This window comes from Oncorhynchus mykiss, unplaced genomic scaffold, assembly GCF_013265735.2.
Source record: "Oncorhynchus mykiss isolate Arlee unplaced genomic scaffold, USDA_OmykA_1.1 un_scaffold_212, whole genome shotgun sequence".
Classification (NCBI taxonomy): Eukaryota; Metazoa; Chordata; class Actinopteri; order Salmoniformes; family Salmonidae; genus Oncorhynchus; species Oncorhynchus mykiss.
In genome coordinates, this window is record NW_023493683.1 from 349,754 (window position 1) to 365,757 (window position 16,004).

At 41.0% G+C, this 16,004-nt stretch overlaps 1 protein-coding gene and 1 long non-coding RNA gene across 14 annotated transcripts in view; both read left to right on the top strand.

Annotated features, from left to right (window-relative positions):
• The window catches only part of LOC118936633 (circadian locomoter output cycles protein kaput-like), a 49,793-nt gene extending 41,885 nt beyond the window's left edge, over positions 1 to 7,908 (top strand). For 8 of the 13 annotated variants that reach the window (XM_036972922.1, XM_036972920.1, XM_036972923.1 and 5 more), the window contains one exon: positions 4,774 to 7,908. In XM_036972922.1, coding sequence (XP_036828817.1) covers positions 4,774 to 4,983 — 210 coding nt within the window. In that variant the 3' untranslated portion in view covers positions 4,984 to 7,908. The remainder of the gene's footprint in view (positions 1 to 4,773) is intronic. The other 5 variants (XR_005041999.1, XR_005042000.1, XR_005041997.1 and 2 more) reach the window with 5 other exon arrangements.
• A 948-nt stretch (positions 7,909 to 8,856) lies between these two features.
• LOC110513595 lies at positions 8,857 to 11,395 on the top strand. Its single transcript, XR_005042002.1, has 2 exons — positions 8,857 to 8,929; positions 9,100 to 11,395. It is a non-coding gene; the product is annotated as an uncharacterized LOC110513595 (long non-coding RNA).
• The last annotated feature ends 4,609 nt before the right edge of the window (positions 11,396 to 16,004 follow it).

The window sequence follows — 16,004 nt, forward strand, 5'->3', positions numbered from 1 at the left end:
TTTCAACAGGTAAACTCTAGTTTCAACAGGTAACCTCTAGTTTCAACAGGTATTCTCTAGTTCTAACAGGTAACCTCTAGTTCTAACAGGTAACCTCTAGTTCTAACAGGTAACCTCTAGTTTCAACAGGTATTCTCTAGTTCTAACAGGTAACCTCTAGTTCTAACAGGTAACCTCTAGTTCTAACAGGTAACCTCTAGTTCTAACAGGTAACCTCTAGTTTCAACAGGTAACCTCTAGTTTCAACAGGTAACCTCTAGTTTCAACAGGTATTCTCTAGTTCTAACAGGTAACCTCTAGTTTCAACAGGTAACCTCTAGTTTCAACAGGTAACCTCTAGTTTCAACAGGTATTCTCTAGTTCTAACAGGTAACCTCTAGTTCTAACAGGTAACCTCTAGTTCTAACAGGTAACCTCTAGTTTCAACAGGTATTCTCTAGTTCTAACAGGTAACCTCTAGTTCTAACAGGTAACCTCTAGTTCTAACAGGTAACCTCTAGTTCTAACAGGTAACCTCTAGTTTCAACAGGTAACCTCTAGTTTCAACAGGTAACCTCTAGTTTCAACAGGTATTCTCTAGTTCTAACAGGTAACCTCTAGTTTCAACAGGTAACCTCTAGTTTCAACAGGTAACCTCTAGTTTCAACAGGTAACCTCTAGTTTCAACAGGTAACCTCTAGTTTCAACAGGTAACCTCTAGTTTCAACAGGTAACCTCTAGTTTCAACAGGTAACCTCTAGTTTCAACAGATAACATCTAGTTTCAACAGGTAACCTCTAGTTGCAACAGGTAACCTCTAGTTTCAACAGGTAACCTCTAGTTTCAACAGGTAACCTCTAGTTTCAACAGGTAACCTCTAGTTTCAACAGGTAACCTCTAGTTTCAACAGGTAACCTCTAGTTTCAACAGCATCAGTTCTGACAGGTAACCTCTAGTTTCAACAGGTAACCTCTAGTTTTAACAGGTAACCTCTAGTTTCAACAGCATCAGTTCTGACAGGTAACCTCTAGTTTCAACAGGTAACCTCTAGTTTCAACAGGTAACCTCTAGTTTCAACAGCATCAGTTCTAACAGGTATTCTCTAGTTTCAACAGGTAACCTCTAGTTTCAACAGGTAACCTCTAGTTTCAACAGGTAACCTCTAGTTTCAACAGGTAACCTCTAGTTTCAACAGCTAACCTCTAGTTTCAACAGGTTACCTCTAGTTTCAACAGGTAACCTCTAGTTCTAACAGGTAACCTCTAGTTTCAACAGGTATTCTCTAGTTTCAACAGGTAACCTCTAGTTTCAACAGGTAACCTCTAGTTTCAACAGGTAACCTCTAGTTTCAACAGGTTACCTCTAGTTTCAACAGGTAACCTCTAGTTCTAACAGGTAACCTCTAGTTTCAACAGGTATTCTCTAGTTCTAACAGGTAACCTCTAGTTCTAACAGGTAACCTCTAGTTTCAACAGGTATTCTCTAGTTCTAACAGGTTACCTCTAGTTTCAACAGGTAACCTCTAGTTTCAACAGGTAACCTCTAGTTTCAACAGGTAACCTCTAGTTTCAACAGCATCAGTTCTAACAGGTAACCTCTAGTTTCAACAGCATCAGTTCGTACAGGTAACCTCTAGTTTCAACAGGTAACCTCTAGTTTCAACAGGTAAACTCTAGTTTCAACAGGTAACCTCTAGTTTCAACAGGTAACCTCTAGTTCTAACAGGTAACCTCTAGTTCTAACAGGTAACCTCTAGTTCTAACAGGTAACTTCTAGTTTCAACAGGTTACCTCTAGTTTCAACAGGTAACCTCTAGTTTCAACAGGTAACCTCTAGTTTCAACAGGTAACCTCTAGTTTCAACAGATAACTTCTAGTTTCAACAGGTAACCTCTAGTTTCAACAGGTAACCTCTAGTTTCAACAGGTATTCTCTAGTTCTAACAGGTTACCTCTAGTTTCAACAGGTTACCTCTAGTTTCAACAGGTAACCTATAGTTTCAACAGGTAAACTCTAGTTTCAACAGGTAACCTCTAGTTTCAACAGGTATTCTCTAGTTCTAACAGGTAACCTCTAGTTCTAACAGGTAACCTCTAGTTCTAACAGGTAACCTCTAGTTTCAACAGGTATTCTCTAGTTCTAACAGGTAACCTCTAGTTCTAACAGGTAACCTCTAGTTCTAACAGGTAACCTCTAGTTCTAACAGGTAACCTCTAGTTTCAACAGGTAACCTCTAGTTTCAACAGGTAACCTCTAGTTTCAACAGGTATTCTCTAGTTCTAACAGGTAACCTCTAGTTTCAACAGGTAACCTCTAGTTTCAACAGGTAACCTCTAGTTTCAACAGGTAACCTCTAGTTTCAACAGGTATTCTCTAGTTTCAACAGGTAACCTCTAGTTTCAACAGGTAACCTCTAGTTTCAACAGGTAACCTCTAGTTTCAACAGGTAACCTCTAGTTTCAACAGGTAACCTCTAGTTTCAACAGGTAATCTCTAGTTTCAACAGCATCAGTTCTGACAGGTAACCTCTAGTTTCAACAGGTAACCTCTAGTTTCAACAGGTAACCTCTAGTTTCAACAGGTAATCTCTAGTTTCAACAGCATCAGTTCTAACAGGTAACCTCTAGTTTCAACAGGTAACCTCTAGTTTCAACAGATAACTTCTAGTTTCAACAGGTAACCTCTAGTTTCAACAGGTAACCTCTAGTTTCAACAGGTAACCTCTAGTTTCAACAGGTAACCTCTAGTTTCAACAGGTAACCTCTAGTTTCAACAGGTAACCTCTAGTTTCAACAGGTAACCTCTAGTTTCAACAGGTAACCTCTAGTTTCAACAGGTATTCTCTAGTTCTAACAGGTTACCTCTAGTTTCAACAGGTAACCTCTAGTTTCAACAGGTAACCTCTAGTTTCAACAGGTAACCTCTAGTTCTAACAGGTAACCTCTAGTTTCAACAGGTAACCTCTAGTTTCAACAGGTAACCTCTAGTTTCAACAGGTAATCTCTAGTTTCAACAGCATCAGTTCTAACAGGTATTCTCTAGTTTCAACAGGTAACCTCTAGTTTCAACAGGTAACCTCTAGTTTCAACAGGTAACCTCTAGTTTCAACAGGTAACCTCTAGTTTCAACAGGTAACCTCTAGTTTCAACAGGTGACCTCTAGTTCTAACAGGTAACCTCTAGTTTCAACAGGTTACCTCTAGTTCTAACAGGTAACCTCTAGTTTCAACAGGTAACCTCTAGTTTCAACAGGTATTCTCTAGTTCTAACAGGTAACCTCTAGTTCTAACAGGTAACCTCTAGTTTCAACAGGTAACCTCTAGTTTCAACAGGTAACCTCTAGTTTCAACAGGTAAACTCTAGTTTCAACAGGTAACCTCTAGTTTCAACAGGTAACCTCTAGTTCTAACAGGTAACCTCTAGTTCTAACAGGTAACCTCTAGTTTCAACAGCATCAGTTCTAACAGGTAACCTCTAGTTTCAACAGCATCAGTTCTAACAGGTAACCTCTAGTTTCAACAGGTAACCTCTAGTTTCAACAGGTAATCTCTAGTTTCAACAGGTAACCTCTAGTTTCAACAGGTAACCTCTAGTTTCAACAGGTAAACTCTAGTTTCAACAGGTAACCTCTAGTTTCAACAGGTAACCTCTAGTTTCAACAGGTAACCTCTAGTTTCAACAGCATCAGTTCTGACAGGTAACCTCTAGTTTCAACAGGTAACCTCTAGTTTCAACAGGTAACCTCTAGTTTCAACAGGTAACCTCTAGTTTCAACAGATAACTTCTAGTTTCAACAGGTAACCTCTAGTTTCAACAGGTAACCTCTAGTTTCAACAGCATCAGTTCTAACAGGTAACCTCTAGTTTCAACAGGTAACATCTAGTTTCAACAGGTAACCTCTAGTTTCAACAGGTAACATCTAGTTCTAACAGGTAACCTCTAGTTTCAACAGGTAACCTCTAGTTTCAACAGCATCAGTTCTAACAGGTAACTTCTAGTTTCAACAGGTAACCTCTAGTTTCAACAGGTAACCTCTAGTTTCAACAGGTAACCTCTAGTTTCAACAGGTAACCTCTAGTTTCAACAGCATCAGTTCTAACAGGTAACTTCTAGTTTCAACAGGTAACCTCTAGTTTCAACAGGTAACCTCTAGTTTCAACAGGTAACCTCTAGTTTCAACAGGTAACCTCTAGTTTCAACAGGTAACCTCTAGTTTCAACAGCATCAGTTCTGACAGGTAACCTCTAGTTTCAACAGGTAACCTCTAGTTTCAACAGGTAACCTCTAGTTCGTACAGGTAACCTCTAGTTTCAACAGGTAACCTCTAGTTTCAACAGGTAACCTCTAGTTTCAACAGGTAACCTCTAGTTTCAACAGGTAACCTCTAGTTTCAACAGCCATAGACAGGCAGTTCACAGAGGGATGGAGTGTGTATAGCGATGGATTAGGACTGAGTCCAAAATGGCACCCTCTTCCCTATGGGCCTGGTCAACAGTAGTCCTCTATGTGGAGAATCTGGTGTCATTTCAGACAACCAGACTGCACAGTAGCAGCAGCAGTTCCTACATGTAACCAGCAGAGGGCAGTGTGGGGGCAGAGTTCAATAGGGACCGAGGCAGAATGAATGCTATCTATCTTACCCTGATCCTAGATCTGTGGATAAGGGGAATGTCATTAGAATTTTAAGGATTTCACAGTGTTCTAATCATAATGTTTTAGAGTCACTTCTATAGTTCTAACCATAGAATTAGAATAAGAATACCATTCTAATCCATTGTCTTACTTCCCGTAACCAGGGCACCCGTCTTCTCCACGGCAACCAGCAGCTGATCCTCCAGGCAGCATTCCCCATGCAACAACAGCAACAGGCCTTCACCCAGGTAACACAACAACAACAACAGTCTCACAACCAGAGGCATCAGCTGCAGCTGAAACCACAGCCGCAGAAACAACCCAAAGGCCCGCCTTCGCACCGGACTGACAGCTCCAGCAGCCAAGCACAGTAGGCCAGGCATCCAATCAGACTCTATGACCTGAAGGCTGAACCAATCAGAGGTGTGGAGGGGTGTCCTGGATTGTGTTGTGTGTTTTTCTAATGGAACTACAGTGTTGGAGTCACCCAACCCCCCCCTTCCTATCGCCCCTACCAATATAGCTGCTGTGTTGACCCCCCTCTATCTTCCGCCATAACAAACTGAATTATGGGTAACGGTGAGGGTGGCCAGCCCTTCGTCCTAGAAAGCTACTAACTGTGCAGGGTTTGGCTCCGGCTCTGCTCTAACACACCTATTCAGTTGCTCACCAGGACCTTGATGCTCACCTAGACTGAATCAGGTGTGTTGGTTAGCGCAGGGCCGGAACTAAAGCCTGCAGTCAGGAGATCTTCAGGAGGAGGTTTGGCCCCACCTGGATTTCACCTTCCTTAAGGAACTCCTCATCACCGCGGTGACAATAGTACGGACCGGAACCATCGGAACCCTGTGTCCCGTAGCAACCAGGAGGAGAGTTGTTTGTTCGTGCGTTGGAGGAGAGACAAACTCGGTGTCCGTGGAAACCCAGTAGAACTCTGCGTTGCCACGGCAACGAGAGACTCCAAAAGGAACGTTGTGGTGATGGACTGACTCTATGGGTCTGTACAGTACAGACGTGTGTAACATTAAACTAAATGTAAATATCCATTATAGCTGCAAAGAAAAAAACCGGAAATGACTATTTTATATGATTGCATGGGTAAATAACTGTACGTTTTTATGAGTAACTTTTGACAAAATGACTTTATTCAGTGTTTTCCTGGTCAGTTCCTGGTCAGTTCCTGGTCAGATATGAGGTGACAGACGTTCAGCTAGGATGAAGAGCCGCCTCTCTCTTCCACCTAAAGGTCTTTCGGCTCTGTTCCAACACTTTAGAAAATGCATCCATCCTTCCATCTTTCCTCCCTTCCTGCCTTGAGGTCATCAAAGTCATTCAGTTAAAGGGTGTATTTCATTTGTGTTGGAACATGGCCCCCGGAGGGAGAGATGTTGTGTCACCGTTGGTTTGATGGACGGGCTTGGGTTCTAGTGGGATGCTGGGAAATGTAGTTTTTAAACTCAACATTTTATTTTTTAAACTCAACATTTTGAAACGTTTTATCAGAACAACAACCACGTCTGATCCAATCCAATCATGACGACCAAACAGACCTACGGATAAATATAATCTAAACCAGACCAGGGAGTCGGCGATATTACTCAGCCTGGTCCCAGATCACTTCGGTCTTGTGTTGGCTCAGTTGGTAGAGCAAGGCACTTGCAACCCCAAAGGTCGTGGGTTTGATTCCAGCTCGGGCCATCCGTACGTCAAATCTATGCACGTATGACTGACTCTAAGTTGCTTTGGGAAAAATACATCTAGTAAATGTTCTATATGAATGGTGCCGTCTTAACAACACACAGGTCTGGGATCATCTGTAACGGGTTTAGTTATTCCAAGTGCCAATAGTCACAACACACAGGGTCAGTTGATATATATATTTTAGCAGACTATTCAAAGAGGTATATATATATATATATATTTCCAGAAGTATATGACCCTTCTATCAGAGTACTGCATGTATATAGAATGGATTATTTTTTAATGAAGACAGAAACAGAGTCTTATTATACATAGACAGTATATATTTAACCTCCCCCATGATATTATAGCACTTAATGAGGTCTAACACAGTAAATTACAGACCTACAGACAGTATATATTTAACCTCCCCCATGATATTATAGCACTTAATGAGGTCTTAGACAGTAAATTACAGACAGTATATCTCCCCATGATATTATAGCACTTAATGAGGTCTAACACAGTAAATTACAGACAGTATATCTCCCCATGATATTATAGCACTTAATGAGGTCTAACACAGTAAATTACAGACAGTATATCTCCCCATGATATTATAGCACTTAATGAGGTCTAACACAGTAAATTACAGACCTACAGACAGTATATCTCCCCATGATATTATAGCACTTAATGAGGTCTAACACAGTAAATTACAGACCTACAGACAGTATATATTTAACCTCCCCCATGATATTATAGCACTTAATGAGGTCTTAGACAGTAAATTACAGACAGTATATCTCCCCATGATATTATAGCACTTAATGAGGTCTTAGACAGTAAATTACAGACAGTATATCTCCCCATGATATTATAGCACTTAATGAGGTCTAACACAGTAAATTACAGACCTACAGACAGTATATCTCCCCATGATATTATAGCACTTAATGCGGTCTAACACAGTAAATTACAGACCTACAGACAGTATATCTCCCTATGATATTATAGCACTTAATGAGGTCTTAGACAGTAAATTACAGACAGTATATCATAGCACTTAATGCGGTCTAACACAGTAAATTACAGACCTACAGACAGTATATCTCCCTATGATATTATAGCACTTAATGAGGTCTTAGACAGTAAATTACAGACAGTATATCTCCCCATGATATTATAGCACTTAATGAGGTCTTAGACAGTAAATTACAGACAGTATATCTCCCCATGATATTATAGCACTTAATGAGGTCTAACACAGTAAATTACAGACCTACAGACAGTATATCTCCCCATGATATTATAGCACTTAATGCGGTCTAACACAGTAAATTACAGACCTACAGACAGTATATCTACCTAGCTGTGTTGAATCTGGATGTGTGTGGAAATCTGTGTGTATGTTTGTGTGTGTGAGAGAGAGTATGTGAGTCTGTGTTCTTGTCCATGCGTTTACCTCTAGACATTGTGTGCGTGTGTGTTTACATTGTGTGTGTGTGTGTGTTTACATTGTGTGTGTTTCCCCCTGTGTCTTATACTAACTCCCTTATTCAAGGATCCACAATTTGCTGAATGGTCTCTGCTCAGGAATAAAACTGTTGTGTCCAAAATGGTACTTTCCTATTGGCTCTGGTCTAAAGTAGTGCACTATATAGGGAATAGGGCTCTGGTCTAAAGTAGTGTACTATATAGGGAATAGGGCACTGGTCTAAAGTAGTTCACTATATAGGGAATAGGGCCCTGGTCTAAAGTAGTGCACTATATAGGGAATAGGGCTATGGTCTAAAGTAGTGCACTATATAGGGAATAGGGCTCTGGTCTAAAGTAGTGCACTATATAGGGAATAGGGCCCTGGTCTAAAGTAGTGCACTATATAGGGAATAGGGCCCTGGTCTAAAGTAGTGCACTATATAGGGAATAGGGTGCCATAGGGCTCTGGTCTAAAGTAGTGCACTATATAGGGAATAGGGCCCTGGTCTAAAGTAGTGCACTATATAGGGAATAGGGCTATGGTCTAAAGTAGTGCACTATATAGGGAATAGGGTGCCATAGGGCTCTGGTCTAAAGTAGTGCACTATATAGGGAATAGGGCCCTGGTCTAAAGTAGTGCACTATATAGGGAATAGGGCTATGGTCTAAAGTAGTGCACTATATAGGGAATAGGGTGCCATAGGGCTCTGGTCTAAAGTAGTGCACTATATAGGGAATAGGGTGCCATAGGGCTCTGGTCTAAAGTAGTGCACTATATGGTCAGTAGTCAGTTGATATTTGATCAAGGTCTGGTCAGTTGATATCTGATCCAGGTCTGGTCAGTAGTCAGTTGATATTTGATCCAGGTCTGGTCAGTTGATATCTGATCCAGGTCTGGTCAGTAGTCAGTTGATATTTGATCCAGGCCTGGTCAGTTGATATTTGATCCAGGTCTGGTCAGTAGTCAGTTGATATTTGATCCAGGTCTGGTCAGTAGTCAGTTGATATTTGATCCAGGTCTGGTCAGTTGATATTTGATCCAGGTCTGGTCAGTAGTCAGTTGATATTTGATCCAGGTCTGGTCAGTAGTCAGTTGATATTTGATCCAGGTCTGGTCAGTTGATATTTGATCCAGGTCTGGTCAGTTGATATTTGATCCAGGTCTGGTCAGTAGATATTTGATCCAGGTCTGGTCAGATGATATTTGATCCAGGTCTGGTCAGTTGATATTTGATCCAGGTCTGGTCAGTAGTCAGTTGATATCTGATCCAGGTCTGGTCAGTAGTCAGTTGGTATTTGATCCAGGTCTGGTCAGTTGATATTTAATCCAGGTCTGGTCAGTAGTCAGTTGATATTTGATCCAGGTCTGGTCAGTAGTCAGTTGATATTTGATCCAGGTCTGGTCAGTTGATATTTGATCCAGGTCTGGTCAGTTGATATTTGATCCAGGTCTGGTCAGTAGTCAGTTGATATTTGATCCAGGTCTGGTCAGTAGATATTTGATCCAGGTCTGGTCAGATGATATTTGATCCAGGTCTGGTCAGTTGATATCTGATCCAGGTCTGGTCAGTAGTCAGTTGATATTTGATCCAGGTCTGGTCAGTAGTCAGTTGATATTTGATCCAGGTCTGGTCAGTTGATATTTGATCCAGGTCTGGTCAGTTGATATTTGATCCAGGTCTGGTCAGTAGATATTTGATCCAGGTCTGGTCAGTAGATATTTGATCCAGGTCTGGTCAGATGATATTTGATCCAGGTCTGGTCAGTTGATATTTGATCCAGGTCTGGTCAGTTGATATTTGATCCAGGTCTGGTCAGTAGTCAGTTGATATCTGATCCAGGTCTGGTCAGTCAGTTGATATTTGATCCAGGTCTGGTCAGTAGTCAGTTGATATTTGATCCAGGTCTGGTCAGTTGATATTTGATCCATGTCTGGTCAGTTGATATTTGATCCAGGTCTGGTCAGTAGATATTTGATCCAGGTCTGGCCAGTAGTCAGTTGATATTTGATCCAGGCCTGGTCAGTTGATATTTGATCCAGGTCTGGTCAGTAGTCAGTTGATATTTGATCCAGGCCTGGTCAGTTGATATTTGATCCAGGTCTGGTCAGTAGTCAGTTGATATTTGATCCAGGTCTGGTCAGTAGTCAGTTGATATTTGATCCAGGTCTGGTCAGTTGATATTTGATCCAGGTCTGGTCAGTAGTCAGTTGATATTTGATCCAGGTCTGGTCAGTTGATATTTAATCCAGGTCTGGTCAGTAGTCAGTTGATATTTGATCCAGGTCTGGTCAGTTGATATTTGATCCAGGTCTGTTCAGTTGATATTTGATCCAGGTCTGGTCAGTAGTCAGTTGATATTTGATCCAGGTCTGGTCTGTTGATATTTGATCCAGGTCTGGTCAGTTGATATTTGATCCAGGTCTGGTCAGTTGATATTTGATCCAGGTCTGGTTAGTAGTCAGTTGATATTTAATCAAGGTCTGGTCAGTGGTCAGTTGATATTTGATCCAGGTCTGGTCAGTTGATATTTAATCCAGGTCTGGTCAGTGGTCGGTCGGTCAGTAATGTAACAGTGAAGACATATCTAACAGTAAAAGTCTTGGACAGTACAGGAGGAGTGTGTTGTTTGGAAAAAGGACTTCCCAGAACGTCTGTGATTGTTCTTGTCTCGAAGAACAGAGTGGAGAGGGAGAGAGTGTAGGCATGTGTTTGGTAATTTCTACTCTTCGTTTTGTTCTACTTCCTGTATCACACGGGAACAGCCAATCAGTTCATGCGTTGCAGTAACGATGATGACTAGTGAATAGTCTAGAATCTTCCTCTGTGTTTGGGCTGGTGATGATGACGACGCCCAGGAGAGATGCAGCCCAACCTGAATACGTGTTAGTGTGAGACTGAGCGTTGTGCCACGACAACAACCTCCACTGTGTTCCTGTGGATTAAGGACATCAAGGTATTAATGCTTAGACTTGACGCATGGTTTCATGGGGAATCCATTACCTACGAAGCTATGACAAAGTGTGTGTGTCTCACACACACACACTCACACACACACACACACACACTTTGACACAACTACCCTTTTGACACACATCCCTCAGCAAATTCAGGTCCTTTAATTTTAGTGTTTTGTGAGTTTTATTGCTGAAAGAATGCAACTGTTATTGTCATGTTATTTCCACATCACTGATATACACCCAGCCCAAAGAATGTAACGGTGGAAGAGACTTAATGTATGTATGTATCTTGTTTGACTGTGTCCCAAATGACACCCTATTTCCTATATAGTGCACTACGTTTTGTCCAGAGCTGGTCTAAAGTAGCGCGCTATGTGTATGAAACAGGGTGGCACGTAGCCATTCTGCTGTAGAAGAGAAACGGGCTTGTGTAATGAAGTGGTTCAATCATGTCCCATTCAATGGTATGAGAATCGAGTTCCGAAATTCTACGTTCTGATTCTATGATTCCGTTGTTCCGATGTTACTGTAACAAGCAGCTCTGTTTGGACTATTCTGAATGTTGGACCTGAACCGTGTTTCTTTACCATTGACAGACTGAAACCCAACTGTTATTTCACCAATACACACCGTGGTGGTTTCTAGAACTAACTGTTATTTCACCAATACACACCGTGGTGGTTTCTAGAACTAACTGTTATTTCACCAATACACACCGTGGTGGTTACTAGAACTGTTATTTCACCAATACACACCGTGGTGGTTTCTAGAACTAACTGTTATTTCACCAATACACACCGTGGTGGTTTCTAGAACTGTTATTTCACCAATACACACCGTGGTGGTTTCTAGAACTAACTGTTATTTCACCAATACACACCGTGGTGGTTTCTAGAACTGTTATTTCACCAATACACACCGTGGTGGTTTCTAGAACTGTTATTTCACCAATACACACCGTGGTGGTTTCTAGAACTGTTATTTCACCAATACACACCATGGTGGTTTCTAGAACTGTTATTTCACCAATACACACCGTGGTGGTTTCTAGAACTAACTGTTATTTCACCAATACACACCGTGGTGGTTTCTAGAACTAACTGTTATTTCACCAATACACACCGTGGTGGTTTCTAGAACTAACTGTTATTTCACCAATACACACCGTGGTGGTTTCTAGAACTGTTATTTCACCAATACACACCGTGGTGGTTTCTAGAACTGTTATTTCACCAATACACACCGTGGTGGTTTCTAGAACTGTTATTTCACCAATACACACCGTGGTGGTTTCTAGAACTGTTATTTCACCAATACACACCATGGTGGTTTCTAGAACTGTTATTTCACCAATACACACCGTGGTGGTGTCTAGAACTAACTGTTATTTCACCAATACACACCGTGGTGGTTTCTAGAACTAACTGTTATTTCACCAATACACACCATGGTGGTTTCTAGAACTGTTATTTCACCAATACACACCGTGGTGGTTTCTAGAACTGTTATTTCACCAATACACACCGTGGTGGTTTCTAGAACTAACTGTTATTTCACCAATACACACCGTGGTGGTTTCTAGAACTAACTGTTATTTCACCAATACACACCATGGTGGTTTCTAGAACTAACTGTTATTTCACCAATACACACCGTGGTGGTTTCTAGAACTGTTATTTCACCAATACACACCGTGGTGGTTTCTAGAACTAACTGTTATTTCACCAATACACACCGTGGTGGTTTCTAGAACTAACTGTTATTTCACCAATACACACCGTGGTGGTTTCTAGAACTGTTATTTCACCAATACACACCGTGGTGGTTTCTAGAACTAACTGTTATTTCACCAATACACACCGTGGTGGTTTCTAGAACTGTTATTTCACCAATACACACCGTGGTGGTTTCTAGAACTAACTGTTATTTCACCAATACACACCGTGGTGGTTTCTAGAACTGTTATTTCACCAATACACACCGTGGTGGTTTCTAGAACTGTTATTTCACCAATACACACCGTGGTGGTTTCTAGAACTGTTATTTCACCAATACACACCGTGGTGGTTTCTAGAACTAACTGTTATTTCACCAATACACACCGTGGTGGTTTCTAGAACTAACTGTTATTTCACCAATACACACCGTGGTGGTTTCTAGAACTGTTATTTCACCAATACACACCGTGGTGGTTTCTAGAACTAACTGTTATTTCACCAATACACACCGTGGTGGTTTCTAGAACTAACTGTTATTTCACCAATACACACCGTGGTGGTTTCTAGAACTGTTATTTCACCAATACACACCGTGGTGGTTTCTAGAACTAACTGTTATTTCACCAATACACACCGTGGTGGTTTCTAGAACTAACTGTTATTTCACCAATACACACCGTGGTGGTTTCTAGAACTAACTGTTATTTCACCAATACACACCATGGTGGTTTCTAGAACTAACTGTTATTTCACCAATACACACCGTGGTGGTTTCTAGAACTGTTATTTCACCAATACACACCGTGGTGGTTTCTAGAACTGTTATTTCACCAATACACACCGTGGTGGTTTCTAGAACTAACTGTTATTTCACCAATACACACCATGGTGGTTTCTAGAACTGTTATTTCACCAATACACACCGTGGTGGTTTCTAGAACTGTTATTTCACCAATACACACCGTGGTGGTTTCTAGAACTGTTATTTCACCAATACACACTGTGGTGGTTTCTAGAACTAACTGTTATTTCACCAATACACACTGTGGTGGTTTCTAGAACTAACTGTTATTTCACCAATACACACCGTGGTGGTTTCTAGAACTGTTATTTCACCAATACACACCGTGGTGGTTTCTAGAACTAACTGTTATTTCACCAATACACACTGTGGTGGTTTCTAGAACTGTTATTTCACCAATACACACCGTGGTGGTTTCTAGAACTGTTATTTCACCAATACACACCGTGGTGGTTTCTAGAACTAACTGTTATTTCACCAATACACACCGTGGTGGTTTCTAGAACTAACTGTTATTTCACCAATACACACCGTGGTGGTTTCTAGAACTGTTATTTCACCAATACACACCGTGGTGGTTTCTAGAACTAACTGTTATTTCACCAATACACACCGTGGTGGTTTCTAGAACTAACTGTTATTTCACCAATACACACCGTGGTGGTTTCTAGAACTAACTGTTATTTCACCAATACACACCGTGGTGGTTTCTAGAACTGTTATTTCACCAATACACACCGTGGTGGTTTCTAGAACTGTTATTTCACCAATACACACCGTGGTGGTTTCTAGAACTAACTGTTATTTCACCAATACACACCGTGGTGGTTTCTAGAACGGTTATTTCACCAATACACACCGTGGTGGTTTCTAGAACTAACTGTTATTTCACCAATACACACCATGGTGGTTTCTAGAACTAACTGTTATTTCACCAATACACACCGTGGTGGTTTCTAGAACTAACTGTTATTTCACCAATACACACCGTGGTGGTTTCTAGAACTGTTATTTCACCAATACACACCGTGGTGGTTTCTAGAACTGTTATTTCACCAATACACACCGTGGTGGTTTCTAGAACTAACTGTTATTTCACCAATACACACCGTGGTGGTTTCTAGAACTGTTATTTCACCAATACACACCATGGTGGTTTCTAGAACTGTTATTTCACCAATACACACCGTGGTGGTTACTAGAACTAACTGTTATTTCACCAATACACACCATGGTGGTTACTAGAACTGTTATTTCACCAATACACACCGTGGTGGTTTCTAGAACTAACTGTTATTTCACCAATACACACCGTGGTGGTTTCTAGAACTGTTATTTCACCAATACACACCGTGGTGGTTTCTAGAACTAACTGTTATTTCACCAATACACACCGTGGTGGTTTCTAGAACTGTTATTTCACCAATACACACCGTGGTGGTTTCTAGAACTGTTATTTCACCAATACACACCGTGGTGGTTTCTAGAACTGTTATTTCACCAATACACACCGTGGTGGTTTCTAGAACTGTTATTTCACCAATACACACCGTGGTGGTTTCTAGAACTGTTATTTCACCAATACACACCGTGGTGGTGTCTAGAACTAACTGTTATTTCACCAATACACACCGTGGTGGTTTCTAGAACTAACTGTTATTTCACCAATACACACCATGGTGGTTTCTAGAACTGTTATTTCACCAATACACACCGTGGTGGTTTCTAGAACTGTTATTTCACCAATACACACCGTGGTGGTTTCTAGAACTAACTGTTATTTCACCAATACACACCGTGGTGGTTTCTAGAACTAACTGTTATTTCACCAATACACACCATGGTGGTTTCTAGAACTAACTGTTATTTCACCAATACACACCGTGGTGGTTTCTAGAACTGTTATTTCACCAATACACACCGTGGTGGTTTCTAGAACTAACTGTTATTTCACCAATACACACCGTGGTGGTTTCTAGAACTAACTGTTATTTCACCAATACACACCGTGGTGGTTTCTAGAACTGTTATTTCACCAATACACACCGTGGTGGTTTCTAGAACTAACTGTTATTTCACCAATACACACCGTGGTGGTTTCTAGAACTGTTATTTCACCAATACACACCGTGGTGGTTTCTAGAACTAACTGTTATTTCACCAATACACACCGTGGTGGTTTCTAGAACTGTTATTTCACCAATACACACCGTGGTGGTTTCTAGAACTGTTATTTCACCAATACACACCGTGGTGGTTTCTAGAACTGTTATTTCACCAATACACACCGTGGTGGTTTCTAGAACTAACTGTTATTTCACCAATACACACCGTGGTGGTTTCTAGAACTAACTGTTATTTCACCAATACACACCGTGGTGGTTTCTAGAACTAACTGTTATTTCACCAATACACACCGTGGTGGTTTCTAGAACTGTTATTTCACCAATACACACCGTGGTGGTTTCTAGAACTAACTGTTATTTCACCAATACACACCGTGGTGGTTTCTAGAACTAACTGTTATTTCACCAATACACACCGTGGTGGTTTCTAGAACTAACTGTTATTTCACCAATACACACCATGGTGGTTTCTAGAACTAACTGTTATTTCACCAATACACACCGTGGTGGTTTCTAGAACTGTTATTTCACCAATACACACCGTGGTGGTTTCTAGAACTGTTATTTCACCAATACACACCGTGGTGGTTTCTAGAACTAACTGTTATTTCACCAATACACACCATGGTGG